Source organism: Lissotriton vulgaris, chromosome 2_1 (genome assembly GCF_964263255.1).
Source record: "Lissotriton vulgaris chromosome 2_1, aLisVul1.2, whole genome shotgun sequence".
Lineage (NCBI taxonomy): Eukaryota > Metazoa > Chordata > Amphibia > Caudata > Salamandridae > Lissotriton > Lissotriton vulgaris.
This window is the reverse complement of record NC_141687.1, coordinates 1,348,249,907-1,348,273,867: the sequence shown is the minus strand read 5'-3', so window position 1 is coordinate 1,348,273,867 and position 23,961 is coordinate 1,348,249,907. Positions and strand designations below refer to the sequence as shown.

Sequence of the window (23,961 nt, the reverse complement as noted above, 5' to 3'; positions counted from 1 at the left end):
GTAAAAACCGGATCTTTTACTGTCACGGACGCCAGGGATTGGAGGCATGCGTAGTGACTTAGGGGTGGGTCAATAATGGAGACTGGTAAACATAGTGGAAGCCAATGTAAATGTAGAGCAGTTTGATAGACAATATTAAGGTTAGTAGTAAATCGCATTTGTAAAGCTGCATAATCTTGTTTGTCTGGCTGTTGCTTATTCCCCAGGCTGAATAGGAGGGGCTCTTTAAAAATGTATATTTTATAAACAGAGACTTGTTTTTGTTTTTTGTTTAAGGTTGGAGTGCCCATTCGACACAGCAGTTCAACTAGCAGCTTATTCCTTACAAGGTAAGTTAACGTCCCTGCCAGAGGATTATGCTTTATATGTATACCTTGTCAATGAGGGGCTGAGAGGTGGTTGTAAAATTACCTGATTTCTTAGCTTTGTGTCTGTATGGGATTAAAACCACTTGAAAGCAAACCAAGATGCAGCATCCTTTTGAGAAACCCAGAATGTATGTATGAAGCAGTTTCAATCTAAGAACCAAAGCTAGTATGAAAATTCTTCTTAATTACTTTCAGCCTGATTCATCAAGCCGAAATCGGCTCGCAAAGGGCCAGATTCTGAGAATCTGGCCCTTTGCGAGCGCTATTTTTACATTTGGGATTCATCATCCCAAATGCAAAAATCGGTAATAGCGATTTCGCAATTTTGCGAGTAATTACATTTAAGGAATCTCTATTTTGAGATTCCTTAAATGCAATTCATCATCCATTTAAAAACTGCGAATTCGCCATTTCGGCCCGCTATTTACCGCGAGGTCAAACCTCGTGGTAAATAGCGAAAACTTAGAAAAATGCTTTTAAAAGCATTTTTCTAAGTTGCATGTTGCACACACACATGTCCTTTGGACATGTGTGTGCGCAACACCTTTTTCAATTTGTATTTAAGGGGTGCTACAGGCTGTCCTTTGGACACCCCTCGCACCCTTTAAATCGCTATCTTATTTGCGATTAGCTAATTGCTAATCGCAAATAAGGAATACTCATTCATTCCTATGGGCCGAATGGGGAGTTATTCCTTATTTGCGATTAGCAATTTGCTAATCGCAAATAAGGAATATGTAGGAATCGCATTTTTTTTTGCTTTTCCTACATGAATCCCGTTTTGCGAGCCTGTAATAGCGATTCCTTATGAATCGCTGTTATAGACTCGCAAAACGGGTCGTTGATGAATCAGGCTGTTTGTCTTTTTACATTTCTCAGAAACAGGGTCATATTGGATCACATCAATGCCTAATCAAGCAATAGCAATATTCTTCTGCAGGATTTTCCGGTCTTGATATGCACTTTAAAAAAAAAGAGCATTTTCCGTTTTCAAGATATTTTTCTCTGTGCGGTCATGCGGTGTAACTTGGTTGATGGCTTAAAAAGATATCCTGTAATTTGGGTTGCTGTGGCAGTGAAATATTTGTTCCTTCCATCCGACTAGAGAAACGGGCATTTTAAAAACATTTAAAACTCAATATGACTTTTTTTGGTTGTATTTTTTTAAGGTTTTTACAGGCCGGTGACCCTCTCTTTTGTAGTGGCTAAGCCATCAAAAGATAAGGTTCCCATTCTCGGCTCGTACTCGTTAATCGGAGAGCTGTAGGGGCACGTAGCGAGAAGCAAAGGAATTCTAATCTGGACATAGTCGATGAGAAGGTGCCAAGTCGCCATGAACTTCTTTTCAGTGAGTGCCAGTGAGTGGGAGATTTGTTCCATCGCTAGGACACGCCATAGTCTATTGAACCACAGTGCTATTGCAGGGGCCTCGATTTTGCTCCAAAAGTAAGTTGTTTTGCTGCTCCTGTCATGCAGCAAAGGGGGTTTCAGTCGCAGCTTGTCATACCCTCTATACCCTCTGAGTGGGCTGTATGCCTAAAAGTAGTATGGCAGGGCCTGCCGAGTTGTGTAGCGTACTGTTTCCTTATGTGGTCCAAGATTTCTTTCTAGAATGTTTGGAATACTAAGTAGTCTTCTTAGTCCATCCTACTGTTTAGTTGTTATGGGGGTCCCATTGTGGTTTCCCATCGAATTTGATACCAGTGGGTTGTGGGAAGTTTGCAGTCTTTAATTGCCAAATATGCGTTGCGGATGAGATGAGGCCTTTCGTGATGTATGGGTGGATAATTTTCTGAAATATGAGAGGGTCTGAGTAGGGGCCAATGGCGTAGTTGAAAGTATTGCATTGTCTATATGTTTTAACGTTTCCCCCTTCTCCGTGAAGAGATCGCTTAGCTTCCTGTCTACATTGCACCGCCACACTACGCTTGGCCGGACTGCGTGTTCTGGTGACCTGCAAGTAATGTCTGTGTGGACTTCGTGTTTTTACTGAGGCGAGTGGGAAATAATTCGGGTCCACCTACTCTTTTCATCCGATTTTATTAGCAATGCGTGACCACTGTTAAATTTGAACCCTATTAGTGCGGTTCGCCCTCCACTCCCACCGGCCCCCGCGCCTTAGGGCTTTGTTGTCACTTTGCTGAGTTTGCTCGCTGTCCCTGCGAAGCCAGTAAATCATATTTAATTGCGGCCAAAAGTCATTAGCCAAGGCTCTGGCAAACACTTAGTCGTGTGATTCCCTTACACAATGGCACAGTGGAGCCGATGAAAACAAGGTGACTTGAAACACAGAATGGAGTCATGGAACGGAACACACATTTCAAAACGTAGCTATGAAAGCTGCTGGAATTCGCAATTACCTAGCGGCAAAAGGGTTTCGTGTGCGAAAATGACATTCTAAATGCCTTTGGTCATATTGCATTATATCATCAAAGAGGAGATTAAGTTATTGGCGTGTGACATTTTTTCAGTATAGCATTTATTTTCCAGAAATGTGAATGTGCTCGTAATTCCAACCCTTGTCTAGCAAAAATCGCTCTAATCTCCTTCTCTGGCTTTATGCCAGCAGAGCAGATTTCTGCGTTTCCAAGCGACCTGGAAACTAAAATGGCGAGTACAGAGTTGCCTTCGTATATGTTGACAGGTGCTGCGAGATAAAAATGAAATCCAAAAGCTTAATTTTCTTTTGGGGTGCTAATAAAATCAATTTGTACAACTGATACGATGTTGGTCCTGATAGTTGTGAGCTGTCGGTAATGCTCTCTGAAGAACGCATTTTTAGGTAGCCTTTCATGAACATTCATATGAATCTTCTTTATTATGTTGTCTTTCAAAAATAGAAAGAGCAAAGGAGTAACCACTAATAAAGCCTTTAGATCTGGATTCGTTCTGCAAATTTTGTTTTAAGTGCAGTAACGTCAGGGCGGCAAAATGTCAAGCTTCTCAAATGACTTAGCTTGGGAGGCTGGAAGTCTGCATCATCTTTGATAGTTTTAGACCTGCTGGTCCCAGAAAACGGCAGCAACTAGTATTTCACAAACTGAGATATTTTACCAACTTGTGTGCCTCATAATTTTCATGCTGTCAATAAAGATTTTATGATATTCTTCGTATCGAAGGACTCTTATTTAGGAGATTAATCAACATTTATTTATGTTGTCTTTCTAAGGTTTTAGGACTTTTCAGTGCACGGAAATCTTGTGCACGAAACACCCATGTCCTCCTCTTGGTCAAATTCTCATCCAACTGTTCTCCGTAATGTGGGTGGTTCCTCTTTCCTTCACTACCACCAGTGCTTTAAATGAGCCGGTACGGAGTATCAGCACTTTTTTCTAGCTTGAGAGGGAAAGTACCAACACTTCAAGGGTGGTGTAATGCTTTTAATTGGAGAATACCAGCACTTCTCAGAAACGAGCAGGTACTCCAGTACAGATGACCTGCACTTCTGTTTTTCCATTTCAAGCACAGACTACCACATACCATTTTATTCTTGTTCCTCCTTTTTAGGTCTCGTGGCGATTACTGCGCGAAACGCTGTCTCGCCAGACATCTATAGTCACCGGCTCAGCTTCCCAGGAGACAAGAGATGGCCACACGCATCTTCAAAAATCAGATCGGAGCGGGCCGCGCGCGCGTGTGCACATCTCCTGTCTCCTGGGAAGCTCCAACACACACAGCCACACCTCCCCCTGCTTGTGCACACACAAAGACACACACGAGCGCACATGCACGCACACATACAGCGACACCCCCCCGCCGCCGCACACACACACACGAGCGCACCGAGACCCATTGGTACTGGCGGGGGATGCCACAACAGAGCTTTACACAATTACTGCTCAGTGCTCAATTAGCTTTGCTTTGTGGGCAGTAGACCAGACCACATGGAGCGCACTATCGATGCTGTTCAGTGGATTGGAGTGTGGGGAAGGTCACTGGCACCCTGCGGCGCAGCCCATAAGGGATACAAATAAATTCATAATATATATAATTCCCTCCAATCAAACACAAACTGTGATCCATGTGGACCAAAGAGCAACATGACATTGACAAGAATGACTACAAATGTGTTTATACTTCAAGAACAAAACAAGGTGATCCAGGAACCCACTGTACATGAGGCCACAGCAGACGTTACAACCACAGAGGTGATGCACATGCAAATACAATCTTGGTACAGGAACTGAGTTGCTCAGCAATCACACAACAAGAAGAGAATGATGCCACAGTAGTCATGTATCAAGCCAGGCCCGGACTGGCCGTTGCGGGCACCGGGCAATCCCCCGGTGGGCTGCATGGTTGGGGGCCGATTTTTGCCCCCTGGGGGCCGTTTTTGTTACAGGGCCGTTATGCTGCAAAAACGGCCCTGTAACAAAAACGGCCAAAAAACGGCCCTGGCAAAGAGCGCGGTCGCACCTCCCCCTCCTCCCAGATGGGGGTGGGAGGGGTGGGGGAATGAGGAGGCCGGCCGAGCTCTTTGCCAGGGCCGGTTCTGGGTCCCAGTCCGGCCCTGTATCAAGCACAGAGATACGCCATAAGTCATGTACCAATCTCTTTCGTCCTCACACAAGAAGACACAGAACCAGGAACAGGCAAGTCCTGCAGATAAAAAAAAATGCCTAGAATGTATTAGACCCTGTTGCTAGTTTGCTTGAGATGCTTTTCTGCTTCATAATTTGTTGGTCAGTTTTAGAGATAGTTATCAGCTACTAATCTTTGTTTGAAAGAAACTAAAGGCACACACATTTGTTGTGTAGCTGAGGGCACTGGCAGGTGCATACATGTGATAATAAACATAGTTCTCATGGAAGGAGACATGCACATGAGCTACATAAAGCCAGAAGCATCACACAAGAGTAGGAGGCGAACACGGAGTGATGCTCATTTGCACGCTTCATGTCCTATACTGATACCCTTCGTGCGCGGCGCCCCTGGCTTGTTTTGATGGCCCACCTGGGTGCTGAGTCGCACAGATTAAACAGCATTCTGTAACGACATTCCTCTTTCTATTGGGCCTCACAAACCCTGCTCATGAATGAGCTAAAGATGCACCTCTTTAAAGAGCTCTACATGGCAATGAGGTAACCATTTACTTCTTTGAGATCTCCGTATCCCTCCAATCAGTCGTTGACACTGCATGGGGCTCTGCAGTGGATAGGATAGGAATACATCTATGATTATAATACCTTCATCTCAATTATTTTCAGAGAGAAAAATGGAAGTACTGCAGAGGCCAGGCTTACATCCCTACTACCCGCCAAACAAAAGTAAAATATTAGGGAGCCGTGGCCAACAGTCAATAGGTCAAGGCAGCCGCTGGTCGAAAAAGTTTGGGAACCACTGGTTTAGGCTGTAAATACATACACCTTTTTTACAGGCTGCAAGAAGCGCCTGGGTAGTGCACATTTGATTTCACTAGCAGTGATGACGCAGTTCACTCCATTTTACCGAGGGCGTCACTGCGCAGAAGACAGACACAACCTGGATAGTTTTCGTTAGGTTTGTTTGGGTTTTGAACAAAGACACATTTTGAACTTGCTAATATACTCTGTAACAAGGCTTTCTCATTGATGGAGGCACAGCGCCTTAATACTGACCTAGTGCACGCTGCACTGCAAGCAACACCCTAGACTTGGCGCAGACCCCAATTGCATTGTCATTAGAAACGTCGCAGTAGGACTGTTAATGGTGATGTGTCCATATAGCGCTTTGTCACAATCGCGCAGCTCCTCGGCGCTGATGTAAATATTAAAGGTTTATGGCACTCAAATGCACATGTTTCGTACAACAACCCGTAAAGATGAAATGCGGAGTAGGACCTGCTGGGATTCAGCAAGTGAATCCGCCCTCTGAGCAGTTGTGCTAGCCAGCATGGCCAAAGAAAGCAAATATAAACAGCTCCATAAACTTACTTTTCCTGACTGTACAGTGGTTCCGTTTGTTGATGAGTAGAGCCACAAAGTGGGCCCTGTAAATGCTGGACCAGTCAGCTCAGCGGATCTGAAGGTGGGGTGACCCGAGGTGGTCAGTATGAGAGGGAGATTCAAGCAGGCGATAGCCGGCTCTCTCCCTGGGTGACTGAGCTGGCCCTGCAGGGAGCTGGACACATAAGCAGCTACTCCAGGATAGAGAACAGGGAGCTCCCTAGGGGTGCAGACTGGGGAAACAATAGCCCTGCCCAGGTAAGTGGCAGTGCGGTTCAGGTTAGGTGGTGAATATTTGTTTTTGTTTATTGTGTCTGTCTTTTGCCTGTATATGTGCATGTGGACATTTACTGCAGAGGTCAGCCACCAGGCTCCTACTCTGTCCACTTTTCTGTTTCCAGCCGCACTATAGGCTGCATTAGGTCAGCTGCTCAGTCTCTGTTGTTGCACCATATAAGGAGGCATAACTAAATATATTAAGCAGTCCTACCCAGCCTAGAGGCCAACTCTGTCGTCAATCATGACTGATTAACCGAAAAACAGTCATATTTATAAAGTGAGAGTATGCGAGGCAAACAGAGAGTGATAGGTAGATTCCCAGAAAGGAACCCAGAGCCCAGCCCCTCTCCCTAGCACCTAAACATGTATAATGTTGGGCTCAGAAGAACACTCCTCTAGATGTAGACCGTCTTGCAGCAAAATATGCACTTCTCTTACACTTACCCTCAGGGCGTCAATGTGATCTTTATTTTGTGTCCACACTAGGCTACAGCAAGCATTACTTTGTGATAACAAGCATTGGCAGTGCCGCTAGGTCTGGCTTATAACTGAAAGTGCCTCTTCAGTCACTTATGAGTTTTGGCACTCAATAATTCAACATTCATGCACCCTGTCATTCATACTTACACTGATTCATCCTTGCACTGACTCATTCTTGCATTTGTCCACTTACCCACAATAATTGAGACAAAGCATATGGAAGATAAACATAAAAATAAAAGTAGAAGAAAACATGTTCGCTATATTGGAGTTAAAAAAATCAATGTTACGACATGCACAATACCATTTAAAAATTGCCACTGAGCAAATATCGTACTGGCCGGCCATCTTCACATGCTAAATTGTGTAGTTTGTCACTGCTGTACTGATCCAAGATGGGCCAACATTATGCTTCTAAACATGGTACACATCTTGGATCAGGAAAGCAGTGATACACTCTGGATAACACCATTCCAAGATGGCCACGCATTTTAGAAATAGGGGATGCACAAGATGCAGCACACTTCAAATAAAGTGAGTTGCAAGCGAACATCGGATTAGGACTTTCTAGGGAGCTGCAGAATGGTCTAAAAAGGAAGAAGGAAAGAAATGAAAGGTGAACTCAAAAAGTAATACAATTAAAACTAAAGTACTGGGAGCCCAGGAACTGAAGCATATTTTCAAGCTGATTTGTACATGCTATCGGGCAACATGCTTTTACGCACAGGTCAGCAGAGTAAATGGCAGAATTCTGCTAATACATTGCCCAAGCAGTATGCGGTCATGGAGAGACACAGAATATTAATTACTCTTCAACAGTCAAAAGAATGCAGTTTTTTCAGTGTTACAAGGCCAAGTAAACAACTGCACATTTATTGGCTTTAATCTGTATTACACAACTCCCCAATAAATACGGCCATCGCACTTCCTTTGTTTTAATTTTGTATAATAAGCAGATGGAACCTATGTTATCTGACGGGACCTTTCCTATTGAAGCAATCGGGCATATACCATTCATCATATGCTCATCACCATAATCAATTCAGGGCTATGACATTGAGCACAAACTTTTCTACAAAGTAACGATCAAGTAAAAAGTAATAAAATTAGAAATATGCACAATTTAGTTCAGGAAATTATAAACATACACAAAATTACACTTGACAGAAAATATATAGCCCCTCCTTACAGGGTCAACAAAGATTATCAAAGTACAAATCATCTACGAACAGGACATATAATAGGAAATGGGAGGCGGGAACCAAAACCCAGGCATACCACAGTAATCTTTGAGGATCCACATAACGCAATACCCATCTACAGCACAGTGCAATAACCATCTATAATTAAAGGCCTATTGATTTTAACATATGATTTTCATCATCAAAATACTTTCTTTCGGTCAAATGACCATAAATATGATTTTCAGAATAGATGTGTGAGGTCTACTGCATTTGGCATACCTTTTCATAACCCCTCTTCCCTCTCTCCCCACTCCTCTTCCCTCTCTCCTTACTCTCCCCTCTCTCCTCACTATCCCCTCCATCTTCACTCTCCCCTATCCCCTCCTCTCTCCACTCCCTCTCTCCTCGCTCTTCCCTCTCTCCTCGCTCTTCCCTCTCTCCCCTCCATCTCCCCTCTTCTCACTCTCCCCTCTTCTCACTCTCCCCTCTTCTCACTCTCCCCTCTTCTCACTCTCCCCTCTTCTCACTCTCCCCTCTTCTCACTCTCCCCTCTTTTCACTCTCCCCTCTTTTCACTCTCCCCTCTTTTCACTCTCCCCTCTTTTCACTCTCCTCACTCTCCAAACCCTCTCTCCCCTCACTTTCCCCTCTCTACCCTCACTCTCCCCTCTCTACCCTCTCTCCCCTCTCTACCCTCTCTCCCCTCTCTACCCTCACTCTCCCCTCTTCTCACTCTCCCCTCTTCTCACTCTCCCCTCTCCTTACTTTCCCCTCTCCTTACTCTCCCCTCTCCTTACTCTCCCCTCTCCTCACTCTCCCCTCTCCTCACTCTCCCCTCTCCTCACTCTCCCCTCTCCTCACTCTCCCCTCTCCTCACTCTCCCCTCTCCTCACTCTCCCCTCTCCTCACTATACCCCTCTCCTCACTATACCCCTCTCCTCACTATACCCCTCTCCTCACTATACCCCTCTCCTCACTATACCCCTCTCCTCACTATACCCCTCTCCTCACTATACCCCTCTCCTCACTATACCCCTCTCCTCACTATACCCCTCTCCTCACTCACTATACCCCCCTCCTCACTCACTATACCCCTCTCCTCACTCACTATACCCCCCTCCTCACTCACTATACCCCTCTCCTCACTATACCCCTCTCCTCACTATACCCCTCTCCTCACTATACCCCTCTCCTCACTATACCCCTCTCCTCACTATACCCCTCTCCTCACTCTCCCCTCTCCTCACTCTCCCCTCTCTCCTCACTCTCCCCTCTCTCCTCACTCTCCCCTCTCTCTCCTCACTCTCCCCTCTCTCTCCTCACTCTCCCCTCTCTCTCCTCACTCTCTCCTCTCTCTCCTCACTCTCTCTCCTCACTCTCCCCTCTCTCTCCTCACTCTCCCCTCTCTCCTCACCCTCCCCACTCTCCCCTCTCTCTCCTCACCCTCCCCACCCTCCCCACTCTCCTCACTCTCCCCACTCTCCCCACTCTCCCCACTCTCGCCACATTCGCCACTCTCGCCACACTCCCCTCTCGCCACACTCCCCTCTCGCCACACTCCCCTCTCGCCACACTCCCCTCTCGCCACACTCCCCTCTCGCCACACTCCCCTCTCGCCACACTGGACTCTCGCCACACTCCCCTCTCGCCACACTCGCCTCTCGCCCCTCCCGCCTCTCACCCCTCCCTCCTCTCTCTATCGCCCTCACTCTATCTATTGCATCACCACAGCATCACTCAGGGGACCACACATCACTATGCGCCACCACAGCATCAATCTGTGCAACCATTCAACAACAACTGGTTCAAATATGTTCTCTCAATGTTTCAAGCTTTATTACAAATGTCACAAAAAGATGTTAATATTTCACTTCTGTTCTTGGATTTTCGTCACAATAAAATACACTGAACATAATCTTTACAAAAGTTATTTACAAACATTTAGGCTATTAACATTATAAATTACAATAACTTTTATTTAAGTATTAATTAATAAAAAAATTAAAAGCCATTGTTATTTGTAATATCAATACATGTAAGTCGCGTAAATACAACACATATTGCATTGTAAATGCTATAGGTGTAACATTTGCAAAAATTATAACTATTGGCATTGTAAATGACAAAGCTATTAATTTTGCTACTTTTAAAACCACATGAATAAAAAATGTCATTTTCAATACCAATAGCTCAAACTTTCCTAATGCGAGACCTATTGCATTGCAAATGCTTGTCATTTAAGGTTTCTGTTTTTGGAACAGTTCAAGTATGGACCACAAACTAGCAAATTCCCATTTTATGATGGCCCCTAAACATCTCTCGCTCATACTAGTGGAGACTAACAAAGCACAGTTCGCAACACAGTGCCCTGGAGACGCATGTAACTGGTTTCTGCATCACTTATGGACCGTGCTTTCCTTTTGCATTGGTGGGGTGTGGCACAGCTCTTCTCATATCCAGTTTTTCCAGCCCTTGTGCTCTGCATTTATCAGAGATGTGGTTTCGACATTCAGCGCTGCAAGGTGGGCTTCAGGGAGTAAGAGATGTGCAGTTGGTCTCTATTGGAGCAGGGCTGCCACTTTTCGTTCTGGATGTGCATCCGAGAAGCCAGAAAACTAGGTAGTGATGGCCGATGTTTCATAAGCTAAGAAGCAGGGCAGCGCTGGTGTATTGGGATTATACTAGGTAGATTATGTCATGCATGAGTGCATGGGTGATTGAGTGCATGCCCAAATGAATGAATTCTGGAATGGTTTCCTCCAACAGTCTGTTGGCTCAGTCTTCTAATGGAGAATTGTTTATGAATGCTAAATGTGGAGCCAGCTCCAGAAAATGAGGCAAACACTGGTAAGCAGCATGTTTTTCAAGTGGGTGTGGACATACAAACCCTGTCTGTGTACTTAGTTTACTGTGTCTCTGCCTTTTAGCATGACTAGAAACTTGGATTGTGCGACATGATTCTGGTTAGGTTGGTTATCTTAAAACCAAAATTTTAGCCACCTGACTTTCAGGGTTGCTGTGGACAATAAGTATGGGCTGTCTTTATCTGCAGCGCTTCCACAGAGTTGAAGTTAGTGTTTTTTCTCACTTTGTTATTTTGAATAGTTTCCAAAAGATATTAAGGACACTATTTTATTATTGAGCATGTTGTCATTTGCAGTATTGGTTAGTTTTTAGGTTTTGCCTGAAACAGCGCACATGCCCTATTAGTAAAATAATTTGTCAATAAAAAAGTTCAGTCTGCCCATTACTTACTATTGGTTTGCTTTGACGTCACTCTAGCGTCCTTGCTTCAATTGGTCGCCGCCTCCAGCTCACCTCCTACTTCCTGCTGGGTCTTCAAGTGTTTGTCCTCGCTGTGGAGCATGGACCAAGTATAGTTTTTTTTGTCTGCAGCCAGTGTCTTTCCACTGGCTGCTCGCCCTTGCAAGGACTGCTAAAAACCAACATACATACTCTATACGTGTGCATGTGCCCGCAGTACCTCCCACCAGCCGAGCTCTTGCCCCCTGGCCACTCTTCGTTCACTTGCTGTTGCCTTCCTCTGCACCTGCTTTGTGTTGCTGGTCCCCCACACTCCGCCTGCCCTCCGTTGTGTTGCTGCTCACTCACTGTTCCCCAATGTTGCTTGAACCCCGCCCTGAAAAAAGGTTACATTTGCTGTCTGATATGTGTGTGAGGTGTGGAGCAGAGCATGCCTGTGGACACTTTTGATTCATATTTTTAACTAGTGCCCTAGAGGTCTTGAACATTGAAATAAGTAATGTAGAGGAGAGACTTTTAGTCGAACATGTGTGATCTCAGATGCTGTATTGACATCCTCAAACAGCTCTTGGCAAGGTGCTTCTGACGTGGACAAGCCAGCTGGATATTAGAGAGCCATTGTTAATTGAATCAGCTGCTTTTTACCTGTTAGAAATGGGATTTCTGGTTGGCTAAGGCTTGCGCCAAAGCCAGGCAGAAACCACCATTCCTAAGTCAGGGTAAGGAAGTCACCCGCCAAGACAACCCCTGCTCACCCTCTTGGTAGCTTGGCACGAGCAGTCAGGCTTATCTCAGAGGCGATGTGTAAAGCATTTGCGCACGCACCCACCAGCAACAACATCCAAGGCCCCCCACAAAAGGAACTCCACACAAGGTATATGTAAAAATAGCCTTTGTATTGCAAAACACATTAGATAGAATCACACACTGTACAATGTGCCAACAGGCACGGGCAGAATTTACAGGGGATATGTACAAGACAGTATTAACTGGCATTATTCTCAGCAACGTTAGACATAATTTGGTTATATCCAATGCAATCTGGCACCTTGTTTCAATTTTTGTGATTTTAATATACACTATGAGATAAAATCCCTGTTTTTATAATGTTTGTTAATGGATCGTGCCTTTATATCTACACTTGTGTTGTTACTCCTAGAAGTTTTTATTCTAATATTCGGTCAGGCTGTGAATCTGTAAATTCTTTTAAAGATATGTTTTATATCTAAATAAAGATTATTATTATTAAGACAGGGCCACCTGGACCACTGTCAGGAATAGGCACTTTTAGAACTAGCACTTAGAATATCACTTAGAACATGGAATATAAAATCACTGTAGCACTAATTAGGAAATGTAGCACACAACCACTAATCTCTGGTAACAGGTAAGTACCACCTACGCAACCTTAACCACCTTAGGAAAATATTACGCAGGGAGCCAGGACCTCACTAGCACCACCTGTACTAGCAAGAACAACCACCTAAGTATCACAATACATGTAGGGGCATAGGCACATTACACATGATGCATCACAACACATTCAGAGGTGTAGGGAAGGAAAACACATGATGCATAACATACATTCAGCGGTGTAAGAACATGGCACATAACGCATCAAAACACATTCAGAGGTGCAGGGAAGATAAACACAATTGCGTAAAAATCACATTAGTCACCACCTGTGACTGTCCCCAGGCCCGTTGGGGCTAGAACGCCCTGTGTCCCAAAGTCGGGGGGGGGGGGCCTAAACGTGGCAGCTGCCCATTAAGTGCTGGGCAGCTGTGTAGATGAGGGCCAACGATGGAGCCTCGCAGGCTCTGTGCCACTGACTGGGCCCTCAAGAGCCTCTCTGGGCTCAAACACAATGTGGGCTGTGAGCCTCTCTGGGCTCTAAAACAACAATAGGGCCCTGGAGCCTCGGGCTCCTAATTACAAATGCCCCCGGGTAGCCTTCGCTGCTCTAACACAATTATGCCCATGAGCCTTTCTGTGCTCGAGCAAAATGCCCCCTGAGCCCCTCGTGGGCTCGAGAAGCAATGGGGCCTCGCTGGGGCCTCTCGGCGCCCCCCCCCGCAAGGACTCTGCACCACTGGAGGGGGGGGCGGGCACCGGCAATGTGCCCCGACGCCCCCCCCCTTTCTTCCGCAGACACTCACCGGCTCTCTCGGGGGTCACAGGACGGCTCCTCTCTCGCCGGGGGCCATTGGGGGTCTCTCTGTCTCTGGGCAGCGGTAGCGCTCGGCGGGGCTCTCTCTCCTCATGGGAGCCCCGCCTTCCTCATGCGCCCGCTTTGCCAGGTCTTCACCGGTCCCCCATGTCGGTACTGGGACTTAGGGTGGAGCCGCAAGGCTCAAGGGCAAAACAGTATCCGGGGCTCCCTCCTGGTCACGGGATCCCCGCAACGCTCGTACCACTTTCTGCTTCCGTCCCGCTCCGTGACGGGGGCGGGACTTTTGGGATCTCCTCGGGCCGGCAGCCAATCACGGCGCGGCCCGGGGAAAGAAGTCATGGGTGTATCCCGGGCCGGCAGCCAATCCCAGCGCGGCCCAGGAAGAAGGTCACGAGGGGTCCCGGGCCAGCGGCGGCGAACTCGGGATATCACGTGGGGTAGGCTCCCTCAAAATAAATAATAAAGCGAGGTGGGCACTCGCTGGGGGTCAAAAACTGCAACAGGTCAAGTTGCAGGGTGGGCACCTGCGCAAGGTCGAAAGGGATGATTGCAGCGTTCCCGAGCGCTACACGCCCAAGGAGGATAAAAAAAAAGCGCTCCCAAGCGCTAGTGTGAAATAAAGAGCTCTCCAGCGTTAGGGGCAACCAGAGAGCAACAAACTCCTATAAAGAGCTCTCCAGCGTTAGGGGCAACCAGAGAGCAACAAACTCCTACAGGAGTCCAGTACATCAGTAGTCCAGGGGCTGGGCACGGCCCAGGGAGGCAAGCCTTCCCCTGGGCCCCAGCAGCAGCATGCCCCTGGCAGATTCGAGTTGGAAAAAAGAACATTTGACAAGAGGTCACAGCCTCCTTTTATACAGAGAAATCCTTTGTCTAAAGGTGCAGGGTGGGGGAAAAAACAGTTGCAGCTGGTTTTGGAGCACTGTTGTGTGCTCAACCACCCTTTGCTTTCACTGGCCAGGCTAGGGACATTTGACGCACCACAGGGGCGGAGCCAGCATTGTGTGGGGAAAGCCCAGCCCTATTCAGGCCCCAAGTGCACCACTCCCTCACATCACACATGCTAATCTCAACACTCACCACCGGGGCAGACCCATGGAGCCTGGCACACCAGCCAGCTCCAGCCAATCACAAGCCAGCACATTCACTGCACAGACAGGCACACTTCTAGAAGTGGCACTTCCATATTAGACACCAACACGCTGCACGCATCATTGCGCAGCATTCAATCACACAAGTCCGCACATACCAGGCTCGAGCCTGCACACACCACGCATCAGGAACTACCAGGGGCACATACATTCCCCATGCATTCCTATAGGAGGGCAGGCCAACCTCACTACACGCACTTAGAGTGCGCACGCACTTTCCACTGGGACACAGTGAAAGTGCGCAGATACCAAGAATCACCATCCCTAGGTCACATGTAAAAAGCATAAAGTTCAGGGGTGAACCTGCCAGAAGGGCCAAGTCCAACACCTGTTATACAGTTTTGTCCAAACTTAGAAAAAAAGGACATTTCTCACACCACACATCTAAAGCTTGCACTTGCTACTCCTCCCCTGGGACCAGGTGTTTGTCCTCCCAACGAGACAACTGGCATGAACAACAGTGGCGATTAAGTCAGTTGAGACATTTGTTAAAAATATGCTTGATGTGGTTTCTCTTAAATTAAGGGACATTGAATCTGCGTTAACTAATTTGACTGATATAGTGGCTAACATGAAGCCTTCTTGTAATCTTCGCTGTTTCAGTGAACCTATTTCCCAGTGATCAAGGCCCTAACATTTTTAGAATTTCTACCTCTAGAATCTAGGAAAGCATTTGCCTTTTCCTTGATCACTTCCAAGATTGACTATTGTAACAGACTTTACCTTGTTGCAGCTAAATATCTCATTGTTAGCAGTGCAGCTGCCAAGAAAGTGATTTACTGAACATTGTGCCTGGCTTTTTATTTTAACACCTATACAAGGAAGTAATGCACACAGAAAACAATCTGAGACATGCTCATTCTTCGAGTCCCATTGCAAACATGTTATTGCCACCATGCAGTAATAGACTCTTTAATGCATCTTTTGTTTTGGGACAGTTAAAATATTGAATCTCACTTCAGGGAAAAAAATGCACATTTTCAAAGTGTACCTTATTTAAGTACTTTCGGTGACTTAATGAAAGGACTACTGGATTAAAGTTAACTATTTCAACCCCGGATTGGTTACAGCACTTAAAACAATAATTCAACTTAATTGAACTTGGGTGACCAGAATTTTAAAGCCAAAACCGGGACATTTCACAAAAATAGGACTACAATCATACTTAAAGCCAGCGCACTGAATGACAGTGCTACTCACCAGAGAACTACAGAACAGGTAGTAGGAACATGAATAAAATGCAATTTTCAAACCCTCTAGCTTGCCTGTTAATTAAATTGCTTTCTTGAATCAGCTGATAACTAACCCTACTTTGTAAAACAAAAACCTCCTGCCATTTTCAGTCGACCCTCTCTAAAAACCGGGACATGATCTAAATTTCCTAAAATCTGCTGGGACAGCTGGTGAAAAACTGGGACCATCCTGGCAAATGCAGGATGCCTGGTCACCCTAAATGTAGCTAGATTGTCCCTTTTCTAGTTTAATTCATCTCCAACTTTGAAATCTCTTTAGACAAATTCTACTTTCCCCGACGAACGTGAAAACGTATCATCACTTGAGATGAAACTTGATAGTGTTCCTTTTCAAGGCAAGGTGAGGGCTCGCTTCCTTGCGCACATCACAAACACTTCCTGCAGTGCTGACAAACTTTTCTATGCCTACAAGCTTGTGTATTCGCTTCCTGTGACAGGTCTGTGTTTGCGGTGTAAATGCTATGTACTAACAGACACAAGAAGTAGCCAGCCTCCTAGGTAGGGAATGGTTTATCCGGTGCAACTGTGCAAGAGCGTAACCCAGTGGACACTCAGCAGATTCCCGACACTGACTTATCACCCGAAGCAAGGTATTGAACCAGAAGCAATGGGTCTTGCGAGCCGTTAATCTGCGAAAACGAAATGCCATATGTGACCTGCATAAACTACGTATTTATCCAGTTTGTATAGCTACTGACAAAACGACCGAAAGCAATTGATGGCTGGATGCATGTGTGAAACTAAAATAAAATGGCACCACAGAATCACGATTTGCATTACACAATTTTGTGATGCTGCTTTAATAAATTAATTGCTTCTTTTATTTCACGGCATCGGACATTTTATGTTCATATAACTGCCACTGATCCAGCGAAAGGCCAGGATGAACATTTTACAATCCACAAATTACTCAAAACTGACCCATAGACTCATTCAAATTTCCTTACTGTTTCGCTGGGGGTCAAGTTTTATTTCACTTTGATCTGAATTAGTCAATGCCTAACTAATTTCACAGATCAACACTCTTCCTTTGGTCAATGGACCATTAGTCGAGTAGTTGATGGTGATATTAATTAACAATTTTTACTAATTTAACTTATAATGTTCAATAAAATAATCACAGACTCCGGGTAAGATTTAATGAATTTGATCTAATAACTCATTCAAAATTAACGCTCATTTATACAGATTCACAGTGCAAACTCCATCAACTTTCATGGGAGAGAACTAATTTATTAAATACATTCTATTTACAGATCTATGCAACAATGAAAAATTTCCTAGCTAACGTAACGGAAAGTTTTAATTCTATTAAGGACACAGAGGTGAGGATTAGGCTTATTCTCTCTACACTTTATTGTATATAGAGGACTCCAGCAGCCATTTTTTGACTTTGAAATTAAAAACAGAAAAACATCATCTCCCATGAACGTTTGGGAGCGACATCTTGACATTCCAGCCAATGAAGGTACAGTCCATCCAATAACATCCTGTGCAGACTGCCTACATCCCTCTTTCTTCCTGCGACATACGACCATCGCCATGTTCACTGCTCCTGTTTATTGGGATCGGCGCCTGTAACAAAGAGATACCCATTACTTGCCATGTTACTGGAAGTATTTTAGCATCACTCCGAATACAACCAGCATTATCACATTGATTAACCTAGTTTGTCTTTCTCGTTGAAAAAATATAATATCATTTTCCATCAGAGTGCAAGGATGAATTATTTGTCTCAAGAATTCCTAGGGTGGGCTAATCCTTGCCTCAGTGTCCTTAATAGAATTAAAACTTTTTGTTACGTTAGCTGGAACAATTTTCATTCTATGGCAGGACCCGGAGGTGAGGATTAGGCTAGTTCAGAGCTTATCCACTACCACGCTTGCCAGAGAGGGAACAGGTCTGAAATGAAAGGTCTTGAATGTGGAATCATTTGACCAGTCTGCTGCTTTGAGAATATCCTCAAGGTGAGCTCCTAGACAGAATGCTTTTGAAGCCATGGCCCGGAAACAGGATGCATCAATCCCTGCTTCTTGCATGATAGTAGGAGATGAAACCGCTTTGTGGGGTTTGGTTAAACGGATTAGCAATTGTTTCTCCCCATAAGGGCGAAGTTCCTCAGTCATAATTTCATAAGCCTTAATGGCAGGAACCACACAACTTAGAATTCCTTCTTAGTGTTGGGTAAGAAATCTATCTAGAATTATTCTTTGTTCTGCGTGAAATAAAACACCTTTCGGGGTAAACACTACCTGTTATATCTAGTGCTTGGAGGTCCGAGACTCTACGACATGATAATAGACACAAAAGCATTGCCAATTTGTCTGACAGTTGTTTCCGGGACAGATGCTTGTTCTGGGGCCAAGATTGAAACAAGGATAGGACTTCAATCACGTCCCAAAGGGATGTATACTTGGGTTCAGGAGGGACCAAGAGTCTAATTACTCAACAATTTCCTCACCAGCTGGTGCTCCCCGACTGGATGTCCATCCACATGTAAATGTTCGTTGAAATGGCTGACCTATAAGTATTGATAGATCGGTTGGTGAAGCCTTGGGAAGCCAAATCTGCCAGGAAGTTTACGACATGAACAACGTCTGCCCCCAAGGAATCAGCTTGGTGTTGCTTACACCAACATAACCACCGCGACCAAGCTGAGTTGTATCGCCTATTTGTATTATCTGCCCAGGCCTGGGCAAGTATTGAGGAAGCTTTTGACAAAAGGTTTGGGACTTGCCAACGTCGCCTGTAACCATCCAGGCCATTAGGCAAAGAGACCCGGCTAGGACCAGTGGGTGAGGATTGTCTTGAGAATCTCACAGAAGATCTGAATTGTGGGGTAGAGGGATTGGAAAATCCCAGTAAAGTTCCATCATCTCTGGAAACCAAACTTGCGAGCTCCAGATTAGTGTTATCACCACCACCACCTCTGCTTTCTGTCCGCGCACTTGTGCCGTCATCCTGGTTATCATAGCGAAGGGGGGAAAAGCTTACTGTAGTTCCGTGCTCCAATGCCTTTGGATCTGGTCTCCAACTGCAGTAACATGGTAGTTGGAAGTCCAGACGAGACGCAAAGAGGTCCATGGAGAAAGGACCTAATCTGTCCTGAATCCGCCGAAAAATCTGTGGATTTAGTTTCCACAGACTGACATCTCTCCAATGACGGGAGTGCCAATCGGCCACCTGGTTGGAGCTCCCTGGGAAATGCTCTGCCGACAGATATCTGGTTGGCCAGGCAGCACTCCCAAAGGGTTCAGGCCAGGTCCGATAATGCCTGAGACTTTGTTCCTCCCAAATGGTTGACGTAGCAGACCGCTGCTACGTTGTCCATCTTGAAGAGTACCGAACACTTCACCTTCTCTTTGGGCCAGCAGCGGATTGCAAAGGATCCCAACATCAATTGATGTGCAAAGCTCTCTTTGCGGAGGAGCATTTTCCGCCTGTGGAGAACTCCCCACACCGCGTTCCCCATCTGGAACCGCTGGTGTCCGACTCGATTATGAGATCGGGGTGAGAGCCGAGAATTGCTCTGCCGTTCCGGGCTTCCATGTGGTCTAACCACCAACCCATCTCCTCTTTGTCCTCTGGTAGTAGGGGCACCATTTATGAATAGGAGAAACCTTTCCGAAGGAGTTGGACTTTGAGGCGTTACAGGGTCCTGTAATGGACTGGACCTGGAAATAATTGCTTGGATGGAGGATGATTGAAGTCTCATCACCCTTGCTAGTTGTCGATGCGAGATGTGGGATTTGGTCTTCGTCCTGCGTAATTTGTGTCGGATTTTGGATCATTTCTTTGGTGGTAGGCTGAGAGTCGCTTCTGCCGCGTTTACCACAAAGCCTAGGAATTCCATTGACTGGGATGGGACGAGGGCAGACTTGCCCTTGTTTATCACGAAGCCCAAAGACTCCAGAAGGTCTTTGTCGTCTGCAAATGTTGGGAAAGGCGATACACCTTTGATGGATACATTGATCCATAAGGAGGATGTCATTGAGATAGACCATAAGCCTCATCCCCTGGGTCCGAAGGTGTTCCACCACCGGTCTCATCAGCTTGGTGAAGCACCAAGGAGCTGAGGAGAGACCGAATGGAAGGGCGGTGAATTCGAAAATTTGGAACTTCCAATAAAATTGGAGGAAACGCCTGTGTGGTGGAAAAATGGGAACCGCTAGATAGGTGTCCTTCAGATCTAGGCCAACCATCCAATCTTAAATTTTGGAGCAAGTCCAGCAGAAGGTGAATACCTTCCATTTTGAAGTGGCGGTAGAGTAACCAGGAGTTGAATTCCTTGAGATTGATAATTGTTCTTTGGCCGCTGTCCCTCTTTTCCATTACCAAAAGATTGCTGATGAAGCCGTTTGGGTGGTGTATTGAATGAGATGTTGCCCTTTTTTGTATGAGGTCGTTCACTTACTGGGTCACCAGTGTTTTCTGTTCGGGAGAAAAAATCAATGGGGTAGGTGGGTGGGGTTGGTATAGTGTCCCATAAAATTTTATGTGGGAACGACCCACTGTCTGAATCCCCCATGCATCCGAGGAGATATTCCTCCAATTCGATTGAAAAAGGGCCAACCGCCCCCGATTGAGATCCCCATAGCTTCTTGCAGTCTCACCTTGTATGTTATTGAAGTTGACCCACGGCGATGGGGATAGGACTTAGTCTGGTAGAAGTTTCTGAACTTCCCGGGGTCCTCCCATTGGCCACGTTTCGATTCTCCGCCTTTGGAGGCTGTTTGGAATGGGCGGCCGGACGAGCGCCCCCTACCATGACCTGCTGACAAAAAAACACAGCGGGCGGGTAAGGATTCTCTTTATAGAGGATTGCGCATTATCTAAGGAATTAAAGGTATTGACAAACTTGCCCAATTCCTTTATGAAGGGGTCCCAGAATTAGTTCCCTTGGGCTATTGTCCCAGCCTCTGATGTGGAGAGTTCCCTCAGCTTGGGGTCGATCTTGATAAGGCGTGACCTGCGTCGTTCAGTGGAAATTGCGCAATTAGCGTTCCCCAAAAATATAATTTCCTGTTGGGCATAGTTAGAAAAAACCTTGGTGGATATGAGTGAGCCAGAGGGCTTGGCGTCCTCCGCCATATCCATTATTTTGGCTAGGGGCCCGGCAATATCCAGGAGTTTATCCTAGCATGAGCACCAAGAGCGATCGATCCCTTTTTTAGGATCGCGTTCACATTTCCATAGAAAGGTGGCCATTTTGGGGTCTATTTCTGGGGTCATGGCCACTTTCCCTTCCAGGGCTGGGCATTCTGCTTTAAGGCAGCCTCTCACCTCCTTATCCAAAGGTTTTCGAAGTTGGCTGGCCATGTAGGTCGCTACTTTAGGGGACGGATACCACTCTGCCGATCTAGGATGTAGGAGATCATCAGGATTCAGCAAGTCCTCATGGATAGATAGATCGGTGTCCGTCGGGAGGTCTGACCCTCTCCGGGGACTAGGCGTCTGGCGTCATGGTCTAGAACCGTCCTCCTCTCCATCCAAGTTGTTGGGCGAATCATCCCCATCCCCTAAATTTGTCTGAGGCGGAGAAGGTGGGCTTGTGTTTGAGGGGTCCGGTAGTTTAGTGTCTACAATGGGTTGGGCATCTGGAAAAGCCTTTTAAAGGCGTCCAAATCAATCCCAGGGTCTTCTGTGCGTTTTTGCTTTTCCACACTCTGAGGGGTGACGCAAAGTAGGTTAACCGCCGGTGTAGGAGGTCCGGCGGTCCGTGGTTTTCCCTCTGTTTGAGGGGTTGCTGACACTGAGCCTGGAGTGCCGCCAGTCTCTTCTCCCACAGATTTGATTGTCAATAGGAAGGTACGTTACCTTTTCCTCTTCTGTGTAATCCCCAACTTCCTCATACTCCTTGATGGTAGTAGTGTTATGAGGGATATATAGTCGCTAGCACCAGTAATGCACGTAGTGCGCTTAAATAGGGACTGCCCCCTTAAATTATTGTAGGGTAAAGTGCTTGGGGTGTCCCTTGTAAGATTATATTATCCTATTCTTACCCCGCAGGGTGTTAATCCCTGCAGGCACTGGCTCGAGTTTAATTACCACAGAGTCAACTAGTGTAAATCACAGGAGAAACCCAATTACACTTTGCGTGTGTCAATTTCAATTTTGTCAGCCGCGCGCGCTCTCTCTCTCTCTCTCTCAGCCACCCGTGAATTCAGACGCCGCCGGAACGCTGTCTCAGCTTCATAGCTGACATGTTCCTGCCGCCGCGCGAGGGGGGGGGGGGGGGGGGGGAGGGGGGAGGGGACATTCATGGAAGATGTTGTTTTTTCTGTTATATTTTCAAAGTTAAAAAATGGCTGCTGGACTTATCTATGTACAATAAAGTGAAGAGAGAATACGCCTAATCCTCGCCTCTGGGTCCTGCCATAGAATTCGCGCATTAGGAGTGGATAGATGGTGAGACATACATAATATATCATACATTTGCAAAAAGTTATGCAAATTTAAGACAGAAATGTAATTACAGAGTGGTGAAATGGGAAATCCAACCCCTGGCCAAAAGGATTGGTGGAGGTCACCCGATAGTCAGGAGACAAAGACTATAGGACAAGTGCAGGAAAGAGTTATACTGATTACACTTCTCTAGAACCCGACGCACCGGAGCATATCCCTCCCTTACACTCACTTCCTCCTCGATATTCTTCTGCAATTCTTCAATCTATTCAGGCTGTCTTTCAGTACTGAATTTTCTCAGTCTGTTCTTCTCCAGCAACAGCTCTTGCCCACACCTCTCTCAGCATTGACGTCTCAGCAACAACCTCTAGTACTCTAAACCTCAAGTCATTTAAATTATTCCCTTTAATTCTGCATTTCTCACCCTCAAAATTTGCAAGTATTCCTGAATCCTAGACTGCGATTGGGTAAGGGCAGGGGAGTTGTCATTACCTCATGCTGTCATTCCTAATTTCCTAACTAATTCTTTGTCTAGTCCCTTCCCATTTAATTTAATTCATATTTCAGATAGACTTCCTTTCACACACATTCATAAAACAGATTAGATGCAAATGCAGTTAAGAAACGTTCCCAGGCATCTTGTCCATGGTTCTTGGCAGCCGGTCAATGATTCGGTCACCAGGCTTAGCACATCCGGCCCAAATGCACACTATTAATAAAGGAATCGTAAACTGATGTTATTTTTTCAAATATGTTATCACTGTTCACCACCCACTTCTACTCTATTCCATGTTATTTTCTTCTTTGTTAAGAAAAAGCATTAGCAGCGATAACTCTTTTTAAATCCAGGCAAGCATATTCCAGGCACGCGGTACCTCGAGACCTACAGTTAGTCACTCCTTGCGTATGTGTGAGTTTACCTCTCACGTGGGTTAATCACAAGGTTATTATGCGGTATTAGTTCGCACATGCGCAAGACGATTTTCGGTATCAAGCGGGATTTCAGTAATGCAGCGTATTATTCTTTGTTGTTTAAGCTAGCAGAAAGCCTTCCGCCCCATGTATGAACATCGTGTGTATGTTAATTTTCTTTTATCTTCTATTTCTATTTGTTAGTATCTTGTTAACCAGAGGTTGACCCGAGCAAGTTTCCTTTCCTCGAATCCTCGCTCCATCACCACCATCTGACAATATTCCAGACTGCACATTATTTAAAACCCCTTTTCAAAGTTTTAACCAAATCAAGGACCAGGAAGGCAGAGTTTAAATGCCACAGCCTCCCGTTCATCAATAAATCGCAAATTGACATACTAACATGCAACACTGTGAAAACACTATAGATCGCTCCGAGAGCCTAGTGATTTAAGAGAAATCACTAAGATACGTTTTTCGCCTAAAGTTATCATTATCTCGAAGAAGCGGAGGCCAAGTAAAAGCCAGGGTCTGCTAGAGACGTGAATGCCTGCTGTCTTTGGGTGCAA

General features: G+C 45.7%; 1 protein-coding gene across 1 annotated transcript in view; it reads left to right on the top strand.

Annotated features, from left to right (window-relative positions):
* Window positions 1–23,961, top strand: part of EPB41L5 (erythrocyte membrane protein band 4.1 like 5) — a 1,452,967-nt gene that overhangs the window by 513,465 nt on the left and 915,541 nt on the right. Inside the window, exon 7 of the mRNA XM_086957110.1 lies at window positions 277–329. Coding sequence (XP_086813236.1) covers window positions 277–329 — 53 coding nt within the window. The remainder of the gene's footprint in view (window positions 1–276; window positions 330–23,961) is intronic.